Source organism: Rhea pennata, chromosome 14, assembly GCF_028389875.1.
Source record: "Rhea pennata isolate bPtePen1 chromosome 14, bPtePen1.pri, whole genome shotgun sequence".
Lineage (NCBI taxonomy): Eukaryota > Metazoa > Chordata > Aves > Rheiformes > Rheidae > Rhea > Rhea pennata.
The window spans coordinates 15,158,314-15,174,030 of NC_084676.1; the positions used below are offsets into that span (position 1 = coordinate 15,158,314).

General features: G+C 42.8%; 1 protein-coding gene across 1 annotated transcript in view; it reads right to left on the reverse strand.

Annotated features, from left to right (window-relative positions):
- Positions 1-15,717, reverse strand: part of UBTD2 (ubiquitin domain containing 2) — a 53,572-nt gene that overhangs the window by 18,281 nt on the left and 19,574 nt on the right. Inside the window, exon 2 of the mRNA XM_062587143.1 lies at positions 5,949-6,185. Coding sequence (XP_062443127.1) covers positions 5,949-6,185 — 237 coding nt within the window. The remainder of the gene's footprint in view (positions 1-5,948; positions 6,186-15,717) is intronic.

A 15,717-nucleotide genomic window follows, 5' to 3' on the forward strand; every position in this document is an offset into this window, starting at 1 on the left:
ACTCGTGTTTTGGGTTGCTTTCCCACTGACCTGGAATCATGCTGCTTGACCAGCCTAAGGTATCACCATCCCTCTCCTCCACCTTGCACTCTCAAGGTCTTGTTTAGCCATGCAAAATTCTTCATTAATAAAAATGGGTTTTTCAGCACAACAGATGGTCATTTTCTTTATAAGGCACATGCTCTTAAGCGCTCCCGTGGTGCTGGCTCAGCACCTTGACCAGCAAGGTGCACGCGCATCCCGAGGGTCGCCGCAGAGCCAGGTGCGGCCCCGCACCGGGGGACGGCACATCCATACATCTCGGTTACATAACGTGCTCTTCTGGACAAGCACATGCTCTCAAAGCCAAGCGCATCCGAAGGAAAGACAGCGTGCAGAGGAGCGCGGTACCCGAGGCACAGCCGTTAAAAGCTGATCTTCATATAGTGAACCATCGGGCCCAAAGGCAGCAGATACCAGTGTGGGGCACAACCGCAGCTCAAGAGGGAACAGAGGATTTTGCTGGAATTAGGAATTTGCATTTGGACTGGGGTGGGGGAGGTAAGAGGCACAGGCCAAGCACGCTCCTTTTATATTGCTGTTTTCACATTGTTTTCTTTTGAGTATTTCCCCCGGAAGGGGAAGAAAATGCTCCCCCCAAGACTAGAGCACTTCAGTTAATTCCATCTACTTTTCCCAGCATTTAAGTTAAACGCTCCCATCCTCACTTTTCATGATCATGAGTGTTGCACACAGTAACTCTGACAGTTATGCTTACACACAAAGAAATAATGCAGCAAGACTGCTCGTGGGGAAAGTCCACTTGAAGCTCCAGCGGTTGCATTTTAAGGCACAGAGGAGTCGACTGCTCCTGAACAGAAAGCCGCTGGGCTTACCAGAAAGCTCCCCTTATTGTTCAAATAGTATTATAGGAATTAAATGCAATATACTGGAAACTACGTTATACTGGAGGAAATGTCCACTTGAAAGTTTAAAAACTCCTGCTAACCCAGACCGATTCCAGTCAGCTTTAACTGCTTTCAGGACAACCTGAGCTCAACACTAACATCAGCTGGAGACCCTAATGAACCACTACACGCTCCAACGTCTCCGTTTTGATAGCTGAGTAAGTCTGCAGAAGTGTTCTTCGTTAAATTTAAATGGGCTCATTAATAAAATATTGAGGATGTGCTACTTTAAGACGTAAGGAAAAAAAAGTATAAATTGAAGATAACGTTATTTCTATTTTTAAATACGTCCCACAGAGGCACCAAGATAGATGAGAAGTGCTAAGCCCATCCCACAAGCTTATTTATTTATTTAATACTGCTTATGTGCTATTTTTAACTGTGGAATACAGCAGAAGGCATCCATTAGAAAAATTAAATTGCTTATAGGTTTCCTCACACAGGTTATACAAGTAAGGTATCTGGCCGAACCCCCCCACCCCCCCAAAAAAAAAAAAAAAAAAAAAAAACACAATGTTAGAAAGATGTGGTTTTATTCCTCAGTTCCCTATGGGGTTTTGGAATGAAAGAGTAATTTTACTTTTGCAGCATCTGCTAGGCTAGTATCTATATCTGTAAACTTCTATCATTCCCTGCTCCCTCCCCAGCCCTCTATTCTCAGCCCTTCACTTCCTGCAAGGTTTAATTTTGAGAGTAATACACAGTTTGAATATGTACACAATGTGCTTGCCCCATGGGATAGTTAAAATATAGCTGGGTTTTTTTTTAAGCCTCAGATGTGCACATACTAAAGACACAAGAGGAAATGCCCTAGCCTTACGTTAACAATCCATTGCATCATTTTGCAGCAGAGCTATTTCTTCAGAAGAGAAAATGGATATAAATATGGCTTTTCTTTTTTCAATAAAGGTAAGGACAATTTACCCTAATTGATGTTGCTGAGTTTACCTAAGAAATATTGATGAACTAAGGAAAAATCAAAGGAACAGCATCTCGTTCTCATCTATCAATCCCCCCCCCCCACACACACACAAATACAAGTTTTCATGCACAAAAATGTCAGAGCTACATGCCAAACTATTCGGCTAGGGAAAAAACCCTTGGCTTCGGTGACGATGACTCTCCACCTTCCTAAACGCTTACTTTCTTTGAGGAATTGCAGAGCACTGTCATGCCTAGCCTGAGCAGCACGCTCTCCCCTAAAGCCTGAACTCCAAGGAGACATCCCGGCATTCCTGAGCAGTTTCTACCAGGGTTTCTGATGAGCCTGAGTGCTGCGTAGGCTTTGTATGTAGTATTTAAGGAGGCTCTGCAAGTGTTTGGTTCCCAGTTTGAGTTTTTGCAAACAGAAATATGGAGTTTTTTGTTCTTTGGGACAAGGACACTTTAAAGTGTTTGTTCTACCTGCTCAAAGATCAGCTCAGTTTGTTGATAACAGTCATTACTGATCCCATAAATGCAAGGCTTTTATTTATAACCTATTCATGCATGACACTAGCAATGCCTGATGACTAAGAAATACAGAAATTTCTAAAAGAAGTAGCTTTCTCTGTAGTAGAAAGGTCACACAACACAGAAAATTATGCAAGTCGTTGATGCACAAGACAAGTATCACCAGCAGGAAGGCAGAAAGATGGATAAAAGAGTAACTCCATCTTTTGAGTAGAAGGGGAGGAAAAAAAACAAACAAGAAAATACCCCCACATTGCTAAACTCAAGATCATCCTAGGATAAATATTCAAAATATTCTCAAGTTCTAGACTGTGTTGGGAATCTGACCTCGAAGGCCAGGCCTGGTTTTGGCAAGCCTCTAATACAATTTTGATTCCAGCCTTGTTTCTGAAATGTTTTGAATATTCTGCATGTGGGCCATCGAACTCAGGCACCAGTCTGCCATCAGCTGGTGGTCCCCCAACCATATTATCTGATGAAGAGCCAAAATTTAAGAGTGCACGTATTTCTTTCCTCTTAAGTACTACACATGACAAAATTAAAAGAGCTAATCTGCAGAGCACAGCATTCATCCTAAATTCCTCAGGCTGAATTACCTTTCTGTTTCAGATTTTTGCTTGCAAACAAGACCTGCTGGGACCTAAAGCCTGAAACTCTGAACTTAATAAGCAGTTAGCCAAGAAACTAAGAAACATTATTCTCAAAACTTGGTAGAGTCCAAACTATCTACTGCACATCCTCCTTTCTCATAGGTAAAGTGCACGGACACACAAGAGTCTGTCCCAAAATCCAAAGACATCCTCTTCCAAGCACACTTCAAATGCTTCAACTTTCCCACTCGGATAAAATCTTCCTCCGCAATCACAAGTTGTTATGCTGTTCTAATGACGGGAAGTAGAGAACTAACATGTCAAACAGCTTTTGTGCATGACTTGATGCTGTAAATTTAACATCTCCTCTGGAAGTGTTGTTCATATGTACACTTGTGCAACATTTAAACTGAATACATAATCTAATACTGTCAAAAGAGCTCATTACCAGGGTCTTGGCATATTCCACAACCACATTATACAAATGATCTCCCTCTCACTGCAACAGCATGCTCTGTGATTCAAGTTCTTCTTTATCAAAACAATCATGTTTCTATAAGTCTTTTGTATGGTGGCAACGTACAGTCATAATGAGAATCAGACCCTCATAGTGCAAGATGGACACTCACAGACTAAGAGGTAATTCTTTATGCTAAGCTGAAAGCTAATCTAGGGAATAATTCATATAAACAATAAGAAATCATGGTGGAAGGCAATCTGTATTTTGTTAAAGTTACCCCATATATAGCATTAAGTCTCTTGACCACTACCACTTTTGCCTTAGCAACTAAACTAAAAGGAAATGCCAAACAAGGCACCAGCTATTTTAGGTCTGCAAATACTCAGTCTCTGAGATATTCATTATTTCCAATTATCTGAATGGTGACTTAGATTTATCAGTCATTTCAGTTATCCATTTTGCCAGACATTTCTGAATACAGCATCCCTCTAGCTACCATGTTACTTGATGCTCCAAATGGTTTCTCAGCTGCCAAAATTCCCACCTTCTTCTAGGATATTTCTGACAACATAAATGTTTTGTAAGGGGGAAAAAAATCCCATCACACTATCAATTCAGGAGAATATTCTATTCTGAACACAGAACATATTTAATATTGTTTAAAATATAGCATTGATATATAAAACTACGAAGTTTCCAGATTCCGACCAGTTTTATGAACTACTGCAAAGAAAGAAACCTGGTATGACAAGCACAGGTAGAAAGAGGTCTTCTGCTATCAGTACCATGGTGACAGCCTACTTCCTCTCTCCATATCTCCCTTACCCAGCTGAGAGAACATAGCTAGGGACAGCAGGGAAAACTGAAGAACTGAGCAAACCCATTTGGAAAGTTTACTCCCCAGAATTTAAAGTGACTTCTGCTAGAACAAGCTTTTTGAAAAATCATACTAGCTCATAACAGAGGAATTATTTTTCTCTCTCCAATTCACTGGGCCTAAAATGTCATCCAAACCTCCAAAATGTTGTCAAGTGGAGAACTGAAATTTCCCTGGCACTAGGAGGTTTTGGAAATAACTGACCATTTTTTTAAAAAAAAACTACAGCTACTAGAGAAATCATTTCCATATGCATAATTGCCCACGATCAACAACTCACTTGTATCAGTAAAACGAACAAAATATAAACTGCCTTGAAAACAAATGATCCTAACGAATGATCTGGAAGGTTACAGCTCATAAGTTATGAAAAAGCTACATCATATTACAATGATAAAGGTTTCCAACATTCAGCTACATTTTAAAAAGAAATCTAATTCTGTTGAACAGTATTGAGAAAAAAACAATACCCTGATCCACAACTACTAGCAGTGCTTTACATTTAAGTGTAGGACAGGCTACAGGAAAAGACAGATGGCCCTCAAAGTAACTGACAAAAATTTACCCCCTCTTTCCAAACTGAATACATGATCTACCATGACTTGTTCAGGAAACTCAGGTCCTAAACCAAGAAAAAGGAAGAAAAAGGCACTATGAGAAGTCAACCTCACAAACATTAGTCACCTAGACAGCAAAGTACAGGATTTTTCAAATCATCCTTTCCTCCTCCCAGGAGACCTTAGGCAGCACATGTACAGTGTTTTTTTATACAACACTTCGGTCCACGTGTCTGCAACCAGTCCACCATTTGGTGGAAAGCTCTTCATGCCCCTCCTCGAGCAGGCGACTCCAAGGAAAGCCTAACCAGAACACACATCTGCTTCAGTTTAGCCTTCCTTTATACATTTTTGAAGTTGCACATTGATAGGTTCAGGTTACTGAAGCTATAAATTCATTTGATTTTTTTTTTCCAATAAAGAATTGGCACTGTATTTCTCCCAGGCATAAAGGGAAGTGATTCACTTCAGAGAGGCAGAGATGGGGAAAACAAATGCGGAGCAACCTGAATTCAGAACAACAGAGCAAAAGGGAGAGAACCTGAAAGGATAAGCAATTACCATGCATGTTGTACAAGATCTCAAAGATCTCATGCTAGCCCCAAGTTTCTGGGAAAAATTTTCATACTCTTTAGCAAAGAACGTTAAAAAAACATGCAGAGTGGCAAAAAGAACCCACACCACCAGCAAAAACTCTATTGAGTTACAAAGTGAAAAACGTAGCAAAATCGTACCTTAGAAAATCCAGGTGTTTCAAGAGATTATGAAAAGTCAAGAGTGTTGTTGACAGAGATCAGATACTTAAGCTGTGCACTAATACCTCATAACAGATCATGCATTCAAATCCAAGTTACCATAAAAAAAGCTAGCTCTTGTTGGTCCCTCCACACCGTAACACAATTTTCCTTTGAAACGTCAAGTGGAATTTGTGCATTCTGAAATACAGCTATTTAAAAATATCACACGTGCGTGTGTGTGAACCTGTTTTTTTCCAGGTTAAAAATGCATTTGGCATAGCCTACTGCCATGCTTTTCACAGGCCGCATCCGCCTTAGGAGAACCTACCATGCGGTAGTGTTATGTTTGCACCATCAATGATTGCTTGTGCCAGTTCGTGATCGTTGCTCTCGAACGCGTGTGCGGCAGCTTTGAGGGCATCCCAGATTTCCTTGCGGCCTTCGAAAGCTGGCGCTGTGTCCCAAAACTCGTCTCTCTTGCTGCGCAACTGTCCGTCTGTCATGGGGTAATCACTTTTCCATTTTGGTTTCTCTTTTTTCAAGGGCTGATTACGACCTAGAGCAACTGTGGGGCAGAAGAAGGAAGGAAAATAAATAAATAAACAAACACAAAGCTACTAAGTTCCTGAAGCACTCTTTTGCTCATTAAGCTTGAAACAATAAAAGTTGACTTTCTGGCAATCACGATCCTTTTCTTCACCCTCTCCAAGACATCAACCTCCTCTGTCTTTCCACCTCCTTGCAAATTTACAGCATTACCTCCCACTAGTTGATTTTACCCACGTCTCCACATGTCCCGTAACTCCCTGAGCATCACCCTGCTGCGCGACATGGGACCTGGACAGAGGGGGGATAGCAGCAGCCCGGCAACAAGTGCATTACATGAACATCAGGATGCTGCCCCAGGGTCTCCTTCCCAGCATCAGTCCTGCCAGCACCATGTGACAAACGTGACCCTCCCTTAAATAAGAGTTTTATGCTAAGCATCTTTTTCCAGTCTCTCTCTTTTCTACTTTTTTTTTTTTTTTTTTTTAAAAGAGTTTTAATTCAAAATAAATATACATAGAATAACAAGTACAAAGACTCGAATCGTTAACAAGCTCAGAAATTGCTAAACAATAATCCGGGAATCGGTCAAATTTTAATAAGCGGTTACTTCTACGGTAAACACAGGAGTACTTGCTTCATTTTAACTGCAGCAATGTTTATGCAATAGCCACTTAAAATAATCACATAGGTCTAATGTTGTTGCATTAAAACTACCTGTTCAGTTTGATTTAGAGCATTGCTAAGAATGTGCTAAAACCTTTCTCTACTTGCTTCATTTGTAGGAGTAAGGGCTTACTTCTACTTCTGTCTTGAGAACAGGGCCCAGAGGTGCCTGGGAGCAGGATGTGCAAACGCCTCTTTCCTACATATATACTACACTCCGTCACTAAGATCTGTGTAAAACATATTCCGGGGCCTGAAGCAGTCCAGCACTTGGGGTTTTCTGCCATAGCTCACGTGCGAAAAATGGAAGACACTGGTTCTGAAGTCATAAATTTTAATAAGCATTTTAATGCTGTGATAGAGACCAAGTGTATAAAACTGAACTTTACTGTTCTACAAAAAGGAATGTTAGAACTGTACTATCCAAAAAATCTTTTTAATTTTTTTTTGGGTGGAGACCACAAATCAATTATCCAGTTGTGGAACACAACACAGGCCCTGGGAAGGACTGTCTGAATTAAAAGGGGAAAAACAGGGAACAAACTTCAGCATGCACCAGGAATAGTTTCTCCCTGTGATAGTTAAATCCATGTATTTAAACCTATTGCTGGCAGTTAAGACTCTTGCTGAAATGGGACTGACAACAGCATGGGGAAGAGCACAACGACAAACCACAAGAACAGTTCTCACCACGGCTCAAGACCACAAAGCCTTGAATACGCAGTTTAACTGTCTCCAGAGGAAACAAAATGCCCTTCAACAGTTAAACCAGATTTAAGGGTGCTTGTAGCTGAAAATAAACAGCCTTTATATGAGGAAGATCATAAAAGCTAGGTGATGAATACCAAACGGTCCTAAAAGGCAGGTAAACTTGCAGAAGTGGAGTCCACGGAGTACCCCAGTGTGCCCAATGCTCCCTCTTCCTAGGTCCCCTTCCTCCCCCTCCCTTTTTTTTAAAAAAAAAAAAAAAAAAAAAAAAAGCTCCCTAGCGGAGATCGCTACAACTAATAAAAAACTTTATCCCTCCTCAGCCTTACTCCCACGTTCAGATTTAAATGGAAAAAATAATCACCTAGCATCCAAATATTCTTCACAGGTCTTAACTCTAGACCTATACCAACCATTTTTACTTTATAGGACTCACTATAGCTCTTTAGTGCAAGAGCAGCGCGTGTGGGTAGGGGCCACGACTGAGAACGCTTGGTTTCGATACACTGGAAATATTAATTTCAGGTATGCTGTAATAGTACGTGAAAAAAATATATATATATTTGCAAAGACAGCATTTTCTTGAAATAGTCTCTCTTCCTTGATTTCCTCTGCCACAGACGCACCCAGCTCCGTTTCAGAAGAGCACCCACGTCGCAGAAGCCCGACGCTGAGATGAACCGGCTCCTGGGGCTGACCACGGGTGTCTGGCTTTGCGGAGAGCATTCAGCTTCTCACGGTCTCTAAGGAGACCGAGGCACAGACGCGGGGTCACAGCTTGCCCCCTTACACAATCTGACTTTACGCAACCAAAGCAGCACCGCCTTCAATGCATAATTCAGAATAACCTTCCCGCTTGAGGAGCCGAGACTTAAGTCGTTGAAAGTACGATACGTAAAAGAACTTTTGAGGACAAGGTGACGTTTCCAAACACGAGAAGGCTCGAGCGTTCTTCAGATTAGAGAAGAACGCAGCAGAGGACCTATCTGCACGGCAACTAAGCCGGGCAGCAACCCGAAGCAGCAGACGACGACTGCACGGCGCACGCGCAGTCGCTCCGGCTGCTGTTCCGTATCCCACGCGGACACCAACAACAACAAACTTCTGAAACGGAGCCCTTTCCAGGGACCACAGACTCTTACTGCTTTTTGTGTCCACGGGATCGCTTCCACGAGACTGCTTTTCAAAGAAGCGCTGACCGTTTAACGGGTTCGCAGGACAGCACAGCCAAGTGTTTACGAAGCACGGCGCTTCCCGGCAGCGCGCAGCGGTGGCCAGGCCGGGTCTCGGCGGCGCACACGCGAGCGAGCAGCTCAGGACGCCTCCGCCGGGACCGGTGACAGCAGCAGCCCCGGCACGCTGGACTGCACGCGTTAAACGCGTCTCGTACACGAAAGCGTACGCGCTAGAACATTTAAACAAGGAATTGTTTCCTTATTAAGGCTTAGCAGTCGGAGCGTGGAAATTTCAGACAGACTGAACAGGACAACGTGATAAATCTGGGTCAGTGGGCACCTTCTCTTCCGTATTACTTAAGGTAACATCTGTTTGCACGCACATTCAGTGAATGCTAATGTATCCCGCGGGGGCCTTTCCTCCTCCCCAAACATTAATTATGAAAGCGGGTTAAAGGCGCTTCCCGCCGTCCCTGGGCACGGCAGCGTTTCTGTGCACAGCCCCATCTCCAAGTTGCCCAGCTGCACAGCTGAGAACTGCGACCGGCCAGTCCTCCCACACCATCCCTTGCTTCCCTCTTTGCCCAAGAGGGCCTCCAAACATACCATTCCTCCCCAGACAAGAACAGCAGGGAAGAGACTAAAGAGATGGAGATCCTACGAGCCTAAAACAACTACCCCTGGAGACAGTCCTTCCTAGCTGGACAGCAGAAACAACAAACTCAGCGATAACAACTTGTTTTCACATTGAAGAGAAGGACAGTGAAAGAAGGCGACTCTGCAAACATCTCCAAACCCATACCCATGTCAAACCATCCATCCATCTCTGTGCTAAGTCTTTGAACACAACTTCCCGTTTCACAAGCCAATGTTTAAGATCATTTACATGTTTACTGTTTTATCAGAAGTGTCTCCAGAATCCCCTAAAAGCTTAATAGCCTCCTGAAGAAATATTAATTTCTCTTTAGCTGTGTAGACAGAGGGAACAGAAGGGATAGAAGAAATCTAAGACTAGGACGTGAGTAAATGACTCAAATCTCCAGCTTTCCACCTCATGTTTTAATCACTGGAGAGAAGTATTACTACACAAATGTCTACAGGCAAAGTTTCGGACCACATCAAAGGACCTTCTCTTTCCTGTAATAAGGCTGATAATGACTCGTCAGAATATGCAATGAAAGAAACATTAGCAAACTGAAAATGCTATGTCAGGTATTTACAATGTCAGTTTATAGTACCTCATTTTGGAAGTTAACTAGAGCTCAAAAGAAAACGTTAACTGCATTTAAGACCATGTACATCAGAGGCATAACTAGCTTGCAAAACCTGGAACAGAAAGCAACATCCACATTAATTTTTCATCTTACATCACTTCAACATAAATAAGAAATTATTAATATCCTACTTGAAAACATGAAATACTGTTTTATAAATGCCAAAAAGGCATGCTCTCTCTGGAGCAATACCAAATGTTGTCCATCTCAATGGAAGGCCAAGGTTGATATTTTTGCAAGAAGTTTATTTAGCAGGAAATACTAAGGCCATTAACAGCCTACTTTTCACAAATCACATACACATACTAACGACACTCAGAAATAGCTTAGGGCATTCCTTTTTCAATAGCTCACAGATATTGCCGAGGTGCTGCTGCATTTCCCAAAGAGCAGTAAGAAGCTGTTGACAAGCTGCAAGACCTTGCTCAAGAGAAGCCTTCCTCCAGGGAGGAGCAACATGTGGGCCACCCCCTATGACCTTGTACAAGTTTTTCCCAGGCTGGTCAGAGGGGTTACTGCAAAGGGATTAAAGATGCTCTTTGTCCTCCCATATATTCCACCTGTCCTGGCCATAGATTTTCCTCAAAGATGCCTCCTGCTCTGCTTCCACTTCCCTCTATTTGAATCAGAGTGACTTCTTGCACAGTATTCAGAGTACACACTATGCCCACCAATTCCAAGAGTCACTAATGTCCACTTAGACTTCTGCTGCCATTAACCTAAGAAGGTTAAAAGTCCTGATAATTACTAGTTGCATAACAAACTTCCTAAGGCTCAGTATGCAAAGGGGAAAAGACAAATTCTAGCTGGACATTCCAAGGTGTAACTGTGGAGAGGGCACAGGGATGTGCCTCTTTTCAGGAGTAAAGACTTATTTCTCCAGTCCCTGCAGACTATTTTATAACCTGAGGTTTGTTTCTCCTTCTCACAGCTTCTCATCAAATTAATGGAATCAGTAAGGCTAGCCTGTTTTTAAAGGAGCTTATGCAGATAAAACTCAAATACTTAGAACTGTTTCTTAGTAAAATAACAAAATAGATGTTGTGTTTGCTATATCACTATCACTGTAGATCATAATACATTCTGCCCCTTCCAAAGCAGGCTGGTAACATGCTCATGCTAAATACCAATATCCAGTTAAAGCATTCAAAAATTCTGGTTTAGAGACCCATGAACTGTAGCACTCAGTAATGAAATTGGATAATATTTCTGCCCCAAAGGGCTTACTGTCAAATCAAATAGCAAATGCAACAGCTGAATGAGACATCAGACAACTTACACTCCTCTGCAGGAAGACAGGTGGATCGCTGTTTTAATAGTGAATTAGATTTTCCTCCTTCACAGCTATTAACAGTACAGGTAACCCTGTAAGACAGGCCACAGGACTCATTCCAACACAACAACCCTGAAATGTCTCCTGCTGCTGTGCTAAAACTTAGCCATTTGGGAAAATCTCCTTTGTTTTTACTGCTTAAGGTGAGCATCTGTCCTCCCACCCCACTTCTGCAAGTCCATTTTTTAGAATAGCATGAGGAATAAAATGTGGCTGGTGTGAATTTCCAGTGAAAGTGAATTTCTTCTTTTTCCTTTGAAACAAGCGCTGAAGTTGGCATATGTCAACGGTTGCTCAGTCTTTTGCTGCTGGTGTGAGATGGCGGGGGGGAGGGCCCAATTTGGCCAAAGTGAGTACTACAAAAATCTCCATGAGCACATAACAGATCATTGAAAGTTTAGCAGCCAAATCCTCAGAAGGACACACCTGGCCTGGCCATGCTCTGCTTGAGGACCACAGGCCTGAAGTGCCGATCTCCCCGTGCTCACGAGCTGGTGTGTGCAGGAGCTGCAAGAAATGGCCGTTCTGCACTTTCAGGAGGTCACAGACGGGTATCACGAACGCGTGACATGAAAGCCACGGGGGAAGGCAGGCGTGGAGGGCCCCACAATCTCTGGAACACAAGTTAAGAACCTATGTATCCAAGTGCTAGAAGATAGCATCAGAACATTGATATGACACCAGTATCAGTAGAACCTGGCAAGAAATGATATTTTCATTGTTTGTTGTTGTTTTGGAAAATATATAGAAGATGAAGACAACTGCTAAAATGTTGAGAGGTGAAAATGATTTTGAATAAACTGAAAGAAGCAGAAACGACCAACAGAAGTACTGAAGGAGGAACTGAAGATCACCAAAACAGAGGCTGTTTAAATAGGAAAGATGAGACAGATTCTCAGAAACATTCTCATTGAAAAGATGGGATCTGAAGACTGTCAGGCTGCACGGAAGGCAGACAGAAATGACATCCTGTCGAGGAAACACAGACTAAGAGTTACAGAGCTGAGGCTAGCAAGGACAGTTTGGCACAGCAGCTAGTGTTCTGCTTATTTAGACTGTATACATGCACAATTGTAATAGTGAAAGTAATACGCTCTCAGGGATAAGTAATTAAAAAAAAGCAAAGGTTATTATTTGAAGACAGTCTGGAGAATCTAATAAATATTATATAAACTGAACTAATGATCAAAATTATTTTCATACTAAATAGCTTTGCAGTTGAAGATCAGTTGCTGACAAAGCACTTTTCTAAGTCAAATGAAATGCAAAGTGACAGTTTATTACCAATAAAGTTTTTTACAATAGTCCCAAGGGCTTCTTCTCTGCCTCCTATCAACAAGCCATACTCCACTTTATCAAATAAGTCTCATTTTAAACCTATTTTGCGCTAATTTCCCCATAAGGTATCTTGTAATTCAGTATGAACATCTAGATACAGTTCAAAATAATCATTTTCCTAACAAGGAAATGAAGGCGCATTAAGATTCATATGAAAAGCCAAAGGAAACACCTATTACAACAGTCCCTGTAGGATTCAGGGTTGGGCAACCTTTCCAGGGATATGACGGGGTAAGAGGCCGAGGAAGTCAGGAGCTTTTCAAATGCTGCATCTGAGACAACCTGTGAAACTTAACACTAAGCTTTAGGTTTTTTCAGGCAACAGGAGAGGGAAAAAAAAAAAAAAAACAGAAAAAAAGAACATTGCATGGAAAACATTTCCTGATGGAAACGCAGACAAGAAGAAAACCCAACCACCAACCTCAAGTGTTATTTTCCCTTTCTCCTACCTGAAAAGGTGCAGGCAAAGGAATTAAAAACAAAAAAAGCAAACAAAGAACCAATGGAAGGCAGTGATCTGGTCAGCGAAAGCGAGCTTTGCACCCCACCCGCCTCAGCTGCCAGGCGGTTCATGTTCCAGCACGACATGAGGCACGCAGTCCCGACGGGATGGGTCACCCCTGCCACCCCTGCACCGAGAGCCGGCCAGGCACGCGGCAGCAGGGAACGCGCCTCCCCCGTTTCTCCAAGTCTTTCCTCAGCTCTTTGCCAGCACCTTTCTCCAAAACCAGTTAATTGCATGGTAGTTCAGCTTCACCTACCTAGTGAATAAAATGCAAGTTACCCTGGTAATTACAGGCAGCTTTGGACAAGTCATACAGGCACAATATTTCCTCTGCCTCTCCGCACATGAGGTGCTCAGTCTTTGCAGAATCAATCCAAAGGCTTCGCAGCATGAAATATAAAACAGGAGAGAGGACGAAGGCGTTTAAATGTGCTGGACAAAGAGGAAAATTGACGCTAATTATTAGCTATTACACTGTATTTTCCATTTCTGCCACCTTTTCCAACAGGAAATGCAGAAGAAACCAGACATGCCTCGTACCTACAAGCAGCTTGTCACACATCAACCCTCGCGTTTCAAAGACGCCGACTATTTTGCAGCAAGAAATCAAATCTTCAAAGTGGCGCGATCTGCTCCCCGAGGGTGTACCAGATCCAAATGTCCCATCTAACCCCATGCACTCACGGGCACACAGGCTCTAGCCGGCTCCCCGGCAGTCTTGACGCACGCTTTGCGCCGGGGTACGTAGCCGTAACGCGGGTCGCTTTCCACGGAAACACGAGTGGTACCAGGGTGCCTCCTCACACAATTCACCAAAACGAAAGAAACGTTCAGGTTTTACGAGGAAGGTTCCTCTGCTTCTGCAGCTTTGAAAGACCACGGACAACGAACCCTGACATTTACTCGTGCTCCAAGCAAGCAGCGTGGGATAGACCAATTCTGCAAAAATCCTCCTCCCTGAAGCACTCCACTGCTATTTGTTCCGGCATTTCAAACAGAAGTTTTTCAAAGGAAATGTTCCACCAAAAGCTTAGTATTATTTCCTAGTAGTAATTCTATTGTTGCTAGTTTATAAAGGTTTCAAAGGCCTCAGCAGCAACCATGCTGTTCTGCCTGCCCCACCAGCTTCCTACTGGAAGCACAAGCAAAACATTTTCTCCTTGTTTTGATTAGGTCCCTGATCAAATGCCTCTTCTCCTGACAGATGAGAACCTGCAAAGGGAACAAGCGCCTCTGCAGGGTCACCACCTCAGATCCTCAGCTCCTTGGTCAAGGGGTGGCCATGAACAAAGCAGGGATGCTCCCAAGCAAGCGGACAGCAACGCTGCCTGTGGGTGTCTATCATGCAGAATCAGCAGAAACCGAGAGCCTCTAATTCTGCTTTTGCAGTTGCTAAGAAAAACAGGAGCAGCTATACTAACTCCAACACCATTATCCTACCTTCAGCCTAGCCATGAAATTCTGTTAATGCTATGATGCAAAACCTTCAAAGGATAAACATTATCCACATTACCACCCTTCAGTGCTATTTACACCAGAATTTAGACTGCTACTGTCTCTAGTAGATACATCTATCTCTCTTCTTGACCCTGCTATCAATATGGCAGAAGCAAGGTGCTCAGGGGGATGAAGATTTATCCACTTGAGAATCACATCGCACAAGCACCAAGACATTTAACTTGCACTATCCACAACGCACGAATGGACTAGCATTTTGGAAATCTATGACAAGCAGCATGCAACAAGCTGTCGGCAACATGATCATACTCTACTTGAGGTAGGTTGTATAATGTAATCACCACCTTTTATTTCAGGGAAGCAGGATTTAAGCTAAGAGTTGACCACAGCTGAGAACTTGGCATCAACGCAGGCCCTTGTGCACAAAACAAAGTATCGCTGCACACAGTATGGGTAACTGGAAGCTGTGGTGAGATGCAGAGGGACACACGTGCAGAGCTTACCTACAAACTCCCAATGTTTGCAGTCTCCCATTACGAGAAGAATGTAATTTAGCAACTTCATTTTTAAAAGTCCTAAAAACCTTTCACATCTATTCCTCCTATCAGTTAACAGAAAAACTTTCAACACATCAGATACAACCGTGAAGTGGAGATCTGCTGCCTGGCACACTCTATGTGAAGTTATTCTGATCATGCTAGCACCTGCTTGCTGTTCTAAGCCAACAGCTCCAGCTAGTCTCATCTGCTGGCGTGGATTTAGTGTAATTAGTGGTCCATCACTTCCAGCTGCAGATCAACGTCATCAGCTCAGAACCCCCCTCCTCTCTTAGTAAGGTGCTCCTTTCCTTAACTATTCCACAGCAATCAATTTTTATGAACTACCACGGAAAACTTCACATTTAGTGGAGGCTGGAATGAGGTATCACCTGTCAAGAAAACTAACAATTCAAAGTGCTGGAAGTGGTTCCTGTGGATGTACACGCTACCAGCCAATTTCTGTGTGCTTCAAGCAAGACAGAGGTAAAATTTCAGTTTAATTTACATTTAAACTAAAGCTTTGCTTTCACACTGACCTAACTCCTAGGAGTTTGG